Genomic DNA, 10,352 nt, shown 5'->3' on the forward strand with positions numbered 1-10,352 from the left:
TATTTTTTTTACTTTAGACTTTGAGATAGACTTTTAGATTTTTGAGATATATTGCTATCAAAGAGATGAGAAAAAGTTTAATACTATATTTTCTAATTAAAAAATGTTTTCAATCAGTTTACATTCAATATTTCATTGTTTTAGCTTTTAAGTGTACAGTATAGTGGTTAGATAAGCAAACACTTTACAAAGTTTTCCCCCTGATATTTCCAGTATCCACTTGGCACTATACGTACTTATTGCAATATTGTTGACTATATTCTCTATGCTGTACTGTACATCCCCATGACTACTTTCTAACTATCAATGTGTCCTTCTCAATCCCTTCGCCTTTTCACTCAGCCCCCAACCCCCTCCCCTCTGGCAACCATCAGTCTATTCTCTGTATCTATGAGTCTGTTTCTATTTAATACTTCCTTAATATCCAGCTGTAGTCCAACTCTCAAAATAACCAAGACAGAAAAAGGGACAAAGTGAATACCGAGAACAGAGTTAGTTACATAGATTTTCCCCTAATCTGTGGAAAGAGACTATCCTTCTCCCTCTACCCACATGAGAGCTTTCTACAGTAAACTTTGTTGGACTAACCCAGTATTTCAGTAGGCCCAGGATATTAAAAACAACCAACACAAGTTCTTTTGTTCCCACCTTTTATATAACCACATCTATACAACTGACAAGACAGGGAAAATGCATAAATAAGCAGGCAACTTAGTGGTGGCAGTGTGGTCAATTCTTGAACAAAATCCAAGTCAAAGTGATTTTGAAAATTGTAGATTTTGCAAGTAAAAGAAAACATTCAGCAAAAACTGTGAGGAAATATATATATATGGTGATTGCTAATATAAACTACATACAGTATTAGATAAAGAAAAAAGTGATTTTGCAATGCATTCATTCAACAAATACAGAATGACAGTGGCCATGGTTAATTGAGTCTTTGGACTCAAGTGCCTGAGTTAGAATTCGAGCCTCCTCATTTTCTCATGGAGTCGTCCTTGGGTAAATTAATTATTTAAGTCTGTCTCTTGCTCAATCTTTTCCCCTATAAAATGGAGATGATGTTAGTGTCTACCAAGTTATTATAAGGAGTCAATAAGACAATGTTTAATGTTTTAAAAGTAGGTAATGTTTCAAATAGGTGCTGGGTACATAGTAATTTCTAAATAAGAGACTGTAAAATAAAGTAACATTTGATAATTAATGGAAAAAAAGTGAGCATATAGACCAATAAGTCACCATTAGCCAGCTACAAAGTATGAGAGCAAATGACTCCAAGAAGGCTCAAAGCATAAAATAACAGCACAGTAAGCCTCAAACAGCATTTTCTGAATTGCCCTGACTTTTAAGTGAACGCTCTTTTCAGCTGTGGAGCTCCTTTAGAAGTTCAGAGCCATCAGGATACATCAGGTTGGAAAATGAGATGATATTATTGACGCTCAAAAAAAGACTGAGATGTTTCACACTGACCTTTGCTCAGAATAATAGTTCCCACAAAGAACTTGATGATCCCCTGCTCAGTATCTTCTCAGAAGACAGAACAAGAAAAAATAAGCAAGCACACCTTAAAGGCTTTTGGCTAGATATCTGGAAACATTTTGATACCACAAGAATTACTAAGTATTAGAATAGGTTGCTGAGAGAGTTGCCCCTTTGGAGGTCTTTCAAACAAGGACAGAGAGTCTATCTGATCTGCCTGGGATGCTTTAAAATCAAGGCTGAGTGAAGATTAATAATACTAACGGCCCCTTGACAGCCTCCTCCTTCCCAAGCACTCTCTGAGAGTGTAACTTTATGTATTACCCATCCCAGTCCCTGTCTGTTGAGATTCAAGAACTCCCCTCTTTTCCTAGAATAAAAAAGAACAACACTATTTCACAATCCAGAGTTCTGAGTAAAACTTTAATAATGTTGTGATGAAAAATAATGTTCTTATTACTTTTCAGTTATGTTACCAGGCAAGCTACCTGCAAATAGCTTTCAATTAGAAACAGATCTCATGAATCTAAATTCTGAACAGCAATTCCTTTAAACTCATTTTCTCTGGCAGATAAATGGCATATGCCATTTCTCAAGCAAACCATTCAAAGTCCAAACAAGGCAGGGAATGAAAAGCGCTTCAGAGAAAGGATAACCACAATATACTAGATGATTAAATGTAAATTGTATCAGTAACTAGGGAGGAGAGGAAGAGTGGGTTCATTTAATAAAGGAACATACTTCCTAACTGATCAGTTCAACAGTAATACCTGGCACTGAGTAAAGTTTATTTGGGGGGAAAAAAGTATATCCTTAATATACAATCATCTTACAATTCATTTATTTTCCTACCAGATGTGCCTCTGACCCTACAGTGACCTGTACCTTTATAATTTCAAGTCAACAGCACTCTTAGTCCTAAAAAAATGAATAACAAAAGTGCACACATTTTAGAAATTCATAGCCATTAGCAAGCACTGTGCTTGTCAAGGGGTGGAAGAAAAAAGAAGGGGGGACTGTAGTTAAAAATCTACTCAAGGGTTTGTTTGAACCTCTGTAAATGTGTTCAGGAAAGTAAATGATGACTACTTCAATCATTTACACTGAAAACCTTCACCTTGATAGTAAGGAGATTCGTATCATGTTAAGCATGAACGGTAGTCTCCAGAAAGTCCCATTATCCACTGAAGAATACTGAAGCAATTTAAAAATACTTAAGGGTTTTCTTCTTTGAGATACCTTATCTGAAATCATGTTAGGGAAATATCTGTGTTTAAAAGACACAGTTTGAAAAAGCCCACATTAGAGGAGAAAAAGTTCCTAAAAGAAGTTATCCATACCACAAACCTTTTAAAAGTTGAATTCCCTGAGATTTGGGAAGGGGGGTAAGCAACACTGATCCTTAGCAATTAAAAAGAATGAAATTACAGTAGACAAAAGGGAAAGGAGTTGAGAAACTTAAGGAGCTGGAGGGGTAGCCGGTCTCTATTCATTGATTAACAAATTAAGGAGTTCTGGGGAAAAAAGAAGAAGTGACAGGGGTGGAAAGGTAGTCTTATAATTCACTACGGTTTCTGCCTCCGACTTACCAAAGGCTGGCTGTGTTTGGCTCAGAATTTGAAAGGGTTCTCTGAAATACTGTTGGCGTGATGTAGGGGCTATTTTTGTAATGCCTAAATTCACGGAAATGTATTGTTTCAGTATAAGTAAAAAACCCTCACTGGTAGAGTTTGTAGATCATAATAAAATAGTAATTCCACTCTACTGTATATAGAAACTGTTATGTTTTAAGATATTTGCAAATGCTTTTCATCCATCAACCAGTTTTTTGGCAAAACGCAGAAAGGCTGATGGAGACTCAGCGTTTTGACTCGAGCAGCTGCGGTCACTTGAGGACCTCAGCTGCCAGTTTGAGCAGCCCGCGCCGTCGCAGCATCTCCCGGCCTCTCTCTGCTTCTCTCAGTTCATTTCTCTCGCAGCCACAGGATTAGCTCTCCCCGACACGTTTCATTCACAGAGCCCCAAAGAAGATGGGATTCGGTTGGAGGTAAGAGCCGGAAAACACGCACTCAGGCTGCTGCGCAAGTTGTTGAAAACCAAGCGCTACCTACACACCGGCACCGAGAAAGCGGGTGAGGACTCTCGAGTTCTCGGTGAAGTAATGTTAGTGGCCGCACACGCAGGCGACACTGGGTCCGCGGACCCTGAGATGAATCCACTACTGAGCAACCCGCTTAAGTTGGCTCAGTTTCCTAGAGCCCGCGTACGAGGCCGCGCTCAGGACCCAGCGCCGCGCCGGGAGGCTGGGGTGTCCTCCCCCCGCCCCCGCAACCTCAAGTGACCAACAGCAGCCGGGGAATCGCTGAGAAACCTTCTCGGGAAAGAACGCCCCAAATAGGAAACAGGCAGTCGGAGAACTCCCAAACCAGCCCGGAACTGCGGAAGTGAGGAGGCCGAGTCCCTCGGTGGGGGTCCCCCAGCCTGGCCCTCACCCAGCCCGAGCACCCCGCACTCTGCCTGCCCGAAGTGCAGAAAGAGTGGAGCGAGGGACTAGGGGAGCTCTCGGCGTCTCTCCACCGCCCCCGCCGGTGCGAGGGCGGGAGTGGAGAAGGCGCCACTCAGACTGTGGCGCTGGGCAAACTGCGGCCGCAGTTTCTCCAAGTTTGCCCCAGCGAAAGGCGCGGGGTGGACGCTCCGCTCCGCGATCTGCTTTGGCGCCGCTACCACCCCCGAGTGTCCCGGCTTCCCCGGCCCGCCCGGCGGGAGCCAACAAGCAAGGGGGCGCAAGGGCGCGAGAGTGGAGGGAGGGAGAGAAGCAGGCGCTCCCGCGTGTGCACACAATGAGGCAGAGGAGACGCACACCTTCCCCCGCGGGAGCAGTCGAGGGAGCATCCGCCGCCCGGAGCGGTGGCGCGGCGCCGGGAGAGCCCTGACAGAAAGTGAGCACCAACAACTCAGCAACAGGGGGAAGGAGGAAGGCACCGGGCGGCCCGGGCTGTGTGGCCGTGGAGAGCTGCCGCCTGCCGGGGCCGTGCACCCGTGCTTACCTGCGATCTCCTGGTAGGGTATGTCCGCCAGGCTGAATCCCTTGGCACCGTACGCCTGGCGGACCTCGCCGCAGCTCCGAGCCTTCACATCCGCCCCGGCCGGGAGGGACAGCAGCAGCCCGGAGAGGGGAAGAATCACAGCCCCGATCAAAGAAGGCATGGTGCAAACATGCAAATCCAGCTCGGTGAACCCCACGGTCCGTGCGCTCTTCACCTTGCCCCTCAAGCCGAAAGCCCGCCAGAGCCAGCGGCGCGCTCCTCGCCGCTGCCCAGCGTCACCCCCTTCCGCCAGCCGAGGGGACGAGCAGCGCAGCCCTCTGGACTGCGCTCGCAAACTTTTATAAGCCAGATGGAGGATGGCAAGCCAACCGGGGCTGGCTGGGAAAGCAGCCGCCTTGATCCTCTACCCCCAGATCGAAAACGGTGCAATAAAAACCAGAGAGAGAAGGAACTGTTTCAGAAAACACGATGAGGGTTCAGAGCTGCGATCCGAGTTCCGAGCCGCAGAATCCTAGAGCGCAGCGAGCTCGGCTCGCTGAAGTGTGCAGCGAAGGTGGGAACGCGCGCCGGCTCTCCCGGGTGGGAGGTGGACAGGCGAGCGCGAGTGTGTGCGCGCGCGTGTGTCGGTGCGAGCGCGAGGTGCTTGGGGATGTGTCTGCGTGGCGGTATGTGTTGAGGATATGCGAGTTCCAAAGGAAGCCTCAGCTTCACACAGGCTGAAGAAGCCTGTGAGAGCCCTCCTGAAATATGAAGAGAGAAATCCTGGAGGCAAAAGGGAAGGAGAAAGGAGGGGAAAGAGAGAAACGTGCTACTCTGTGCACAGCCCGAAATTCAGGGGCAGAGTCTAAGGGAAAACCCGGACTGGATCTATTTCTACTTGGCAGAAGGAAAAAAAAAAGAGGGGGAAACGTTCCGGTTTTCTCATTCCCATCACATCCTTCGTACTGATCCAAAATACTACCTTAATGACATAAGTAATCAGTTTAGAAACACAGTATTATAAGTCAATTAAATCACATATTATTAAACTGTATTTTTGTGGACATAAAGGACAATGCAATTTCTTTTTCTTTTTAATTGTTGCTCTCAATACTTCATGACCTAGTGAAACAAAGCCAGCTTAGAAATAAACACTTAGGAGAACCCCTCAACAGCAGAGCACAATCACCACTCCATTTAATTGTCTAATTTCTGTTTGTCTTTGTTTCTTTTTATTTTCTAAAGACAGTTTGTGCACACGTTAGAAACCAGCAGTTTTTAAATTTTTGTTTCTGGATTCAAAAATTTTCCCCATTTTAATTTAAAATATTCCATAAAAGATTGTCTTGATTTCCAGAGTGTGGAGGAACTGGAAGGCTAAGAATACAAATCAGAACACAGAAGCAATAGGAGAATGAGAGAGTATGGAGCTCTATGGGGTACATGAAGGAAGATATTGGGAAACGAGTAGTATCTCAAAAAAAAAATAGTATCTCCCTTCTCTCTCCCCAAATGATCTCACCTACTAGACTTAACATTTTCTTCAAGGTTAACAGAATTCTCAAGTGGAAAATCATTTCACTTCTTCCTGTCTTCCACTCAAGTTCTGTGCAATGGGATAAAAGTGAAAACTCTGGGTTGGCTAATTTCCATGGACTTTCTTATGTTAATGACACTGAACTCTGCTATGCAGAAGTCTATGTTAAAAACCCAAAGTTCCTGCAACTACTAAGGTAGTTACATCTTAGAGAAAAGAAGAAAAAATAATGGTTATTCACTAGCATGACCATATGTATGTTTGACCAGCATGCTACTCAGAAATGACTATTGGGTAATGTCCAGTTCTATGGAGCTTATCTGTAGTATAAAGTGACACATGAAGATGTTTTTCTGATGATGTCTGTTGATGACAAGAATGACTAATGAAATTTAAGTCATTTTTTTCCACCGTCATAGTGATAATTATCTACATCATCATCATAAAACATTCCTCTCTTTAATAAATTCCTCCTCTCTTTATCCACCAAAAAAACCTCTCAAGTTTAAGTTCCAACCTCAATTAAGTTTTAGAAATTCTTTAAAAAGGTTGCTGTCTTATTTACAGAGGGACTTTTTCTTCTTCACAAATCCATAACATGTCTTTCAGAAAACAACAGTCACATTACATATTTTTTTCTCTTAAAATTTTAGCAGAACTTCTATCTTTATTATAATTTTACTAACTGGCAGACCTTAAGTTTCTGAACTTATTTTCCTCGAAGTCTGAAATCAAGATAACAAAATACACTCTACTGCCTGACCAGGTGGTGGTGCAGTGGATAGAGCATCGAACTGGGATGCCGAGGGCCTAGGTTCGAGACCCCGAGGTCACCAGCTTGAGCGTGGGCTCATCTGGTTTGAGCAAAAGCTCACCAGCTTGGACCCAGGGTCACTGGCTCGAGCAAGGAGTCACTCGATCTGCTGAAGGCCCATGGTCAAGGCACATATGGGAAAGCAATCAATGAACAACTAAGGTGTCTCAGTGTGCAATGAAAAACTAATGATTGATGCTTCTTATCTCTTCGTTCCTGTCTGTCTGTCCCTGTCTATCCCTCTCTCTGACTCTCTGTCTCTGTAAAAAACAAAAACAAAAAGCAAACAAACAAACAAAATACACTCTATTGTCTTTACGGACAAACAGTAGAATTGGTAGGACTAAAAATTTCTACAGCCAACTCATTATGTCCATGGTATTTGACATGATCTCCATCAAACTTCAGTTTCTGTCATAGTCAGGTGATCAGTAACCCAGAGTAAGGGGGTAAATACAAACATAACATCCTATCCTTTCACACTGGGACTCATAATTTATCCTGACCATAGAAGTACGTAGTAGATAATGCAACAAAAAGCACATTTGACATAGAGAAAAATGAGGTAAAGAGATAGTGTATATGGTTTAAATTATTTAAAAACTGATCAATCATTAACTATTTAATGAGCATTCAGGGCAAATATACAGCACTAGGTTATTGCACATAGTTCGCACATAGTTCCTACACTTATAAATTGATCTTAGTGTTTGTGGCAGTGTTATGTTTATATAACATAAATGAATTAGTTAAATCCCATCAGGAGTGGGAAACAAGTTAGGGTAGGATTGTGAACTTTAAGTAAATCTTTTTACTGGTGATCTCAACCTCATTTTATTCCACTAGTTGGGTAATGTAGCATGTTTGAAGAGACGTAAAGACACATTGACACATTCCAGCTAAGGGCAGCTGCAGAGCCTAAATGAGGCATTAGAATGAGCATTGAATGTCATGGAAGTTCATAGAAGAGGAGAGCTCATATTAAAGAGATCTTGGTATTTGATTTAGACAGAAAGAAAGGTTATTAAAGGATGTGAACCTCAGGGGTAATGTTTATATTGTATGTAATAGGATAAAAGTTAGAGCATGGAAAAATATCAAACCAGAGGAGACAAGCAAACAGAAGCAAAAGAGAGGTAAACAGGAAAACACAGAGAACTCTGTCACAATGGTAAAGGTTTCAAGTGATTGAGGCCAGAATAGGAGGATAGTGAATGGAAAGAAGGTGAAGACATTTTGCAGAAAGAATTAGCATGCTTTGGTCTTTGGATCAATATACATACTTGCATACATCGCAAACTATTTTAAAAGTTATTTTAAAATTGTAAGTCTCATTGGAACAATATGGTATATTTACTAGGACAATAGAGACCCTTGTTTATAGAGAACTTGCACATTCCAGCTGTTTATCACAACCTCTTCTAGGCATAAGATGAATGGAACCTCAGAGACTGAATCATAGTGAGAAAAAGACTGAATCTTAAGGAGCAGCCTTAGTGGATAGAGAAGCAGAGCTGTTCCAGTCAGTTGCCTACTCCATGGCTATCAGCTCTTCTTTCTTGCTACTTGAAGACTGATCGTGTTTGGGGAGCATTGTGCCAACACCAGGCAGTCAACTACAATTGGTCTAGCCAAGTCATGGCAGTCCCTTTTCTTTTTCCTTCAAATAGTGTAGGGGTGGACATAAAACTCTTTTCTAATAAAGACAGGAGGTAAAAAGAAGGTTTCTGAGAAATATATTTTTCCTTATTAAAGGAGACAATTTGAAGAGCAGAAAGGATTTGGGCCTCAGCCTGATGCCTTCTTATAGCTATTTGGTCATCCTGTGACTAGCAGACAAGAAATTCCTAACAGAATAACAAAACATAAAGATGTAATATAAGAGCATAGATTCTTTATTTCCTATTTGAGTCGCCAGACCAGACCAGGGACCACCAATCTCTGAACTTCTTGTTAAATAATCCATATACAATCCTTGTAATTTATGCCAATGTCAGTTGGTTATTTCGTTGTTTACCAATGAAAGCAATAAAAATGTAAAAAGCAAACCAAAAAAGACAAGTGAAAGTGAAAATGAGGCAAAAGACAGGGTTCATTATAAATATAAAAAGAGAGCAAAAACATAGAATCCAAGTTAGAAGAAGATTTTCTAACACAAAACAAATCCCAATGGACATCAAAGTCTACAAAGATGGAGAAAATGTTATTTGCATGATGATAAAAGGGGCTTACTAGAAATCTAAAGAGATAAATTTTAGTAAAGTAATGAGGTGGTTGCCAGACCACATGGAATTATATATGCAGAGGATGGAAAGGGTATGGAAACCTGACCTGTGGTGGCACAGTGGATAAAGCGTAGACCTGGAATGCTGAGGTCGAGGTCGCTGGTTCAAAACCCTGCACTTATCTGGTCAAGGCACATATGGGAGTTGATGCTTCCTGCTCCTCCCCCCTACTCTCTTTCTCTCTCTCTCTCTCTCTCTCCTCTCTAAAGTGAATAAATAAAAAGAAAAAAAGAAAAAAATGTTAAAAAAAAGATTTAAAAAAAGAAAAGAAAGGGTATAGAAACATCAGGTATAAGAGATTACAGTGTGGGCTTGACCTGTGGTGGCGCAGTGGATAAAGCTTCAACCTAGAAATGCTGAGGTTGCTGGTTCAAAAACCCTGGGCTTGCCTGGTCAAGGCACATATGGGAGTTGATGCTTTCTTCTCCTCCACCCTTCTCTCTCTCTCTTTCTCTCTCTCTCTCCCCTCTCTATAATGAATAAATAAAATCTTTAAAAAAAAAAAAGAAAGAGAGATTACAGTGTGGAAAGAGAGAGGTGGTCTTCAAGGAACATTTTCCAAAAGCTACTAAAATTTCAGGGAAGAATGAGAAACTAGACATAGAAAGAGATTGAAATTCAATATTATTTTAAAAGATAGGTTGATTTTAAATATTTCTCTTTTTTATCTACATTTCTACAGAAAATGTGAGTTCTTTTTTATAATGAGAAACTTTGTTTTAAAATGAGTGTGCCACACTTCTAACATGCAAATGTTAACAATGTGTCATGTTTTATAAGGAGGCCTTACCATTTTCTCATATATGTAAAACAAATAAGTGGTTTACTTTTCTCAATAAATAACAAATTGGTATAAATTTTTTGTTTTTCATTTTTTTAAAATTTAATTTTTTTAAAAAAGGATAAAACTACAGAATTTATTATTCTTTTGCTCAGTTATACCAAGTTATAAATGAAAAACTGGATGAATTTTAGAGGTTTTTTTTTTCTTTTTTGTGTTTAGATCAAGAAGGACAAATAGGTTCAAATGAAATCTCATGAAAACAAGAGAATGGACTTCAAGTGCCTATTCCACATCTCAGCTTGGCACAAATCAAAATCGCTTAGTTAACCTGCCTCTTGAAAAACAAGACCTGTAATGAAAAAGCTGTCAAAAATTTAACAACAGTAGCTCTGCCAGGTGCCTGGATAATGGGAAGGTTGCTTAGTTA

At 41.3% G+C, this 10,352-nt stretch overlaps 1 protein-coding gene across 1 annotated transcript in view; it reads right to left on the reverse strand.

Annotated features, from left to right (window-relative positions):
* The window catches only part of GPC6 (glypican 6), a 1,376,210-nt gene extending 1,370,722 nt beyond the window's left edge, over positions 1 to 5,488 (reverse strand). The window contains exon 1 of the mRNA XM_066234964.1: positions 4,527 to 5,488. Coding sequence (XP_066091061.1) covers positions 4,527 to 4,686 — 160 coding nt within the window. The 5' untranslated portion in view covers positions 4,687 to 5,488. The remainder of the gene's footprint in view (positions 1 to 4,526) is intronic.
* Between the last annotated feature and the right edge of the window lie 4,864 nt (positions 5,489 to 10,352).

The sequence above is a fragment of the Saccopteryx bilineata genome, chromosome 6 (assembly GCF_036850765.1).
Source record: "Saccopteryx bilineata isolate mSacBil1 chromosome 6, mSacBil1_pri_phased_curated, whole genome shotgun sequence".
Taxonomy (NCBI): domain Eukaryota; kingdom Metazoa; phylum Chordata; class Mammalia; order Chiroptera; family Emballonuridae; genus Saccopteryx; species Saccopteryx bilineata.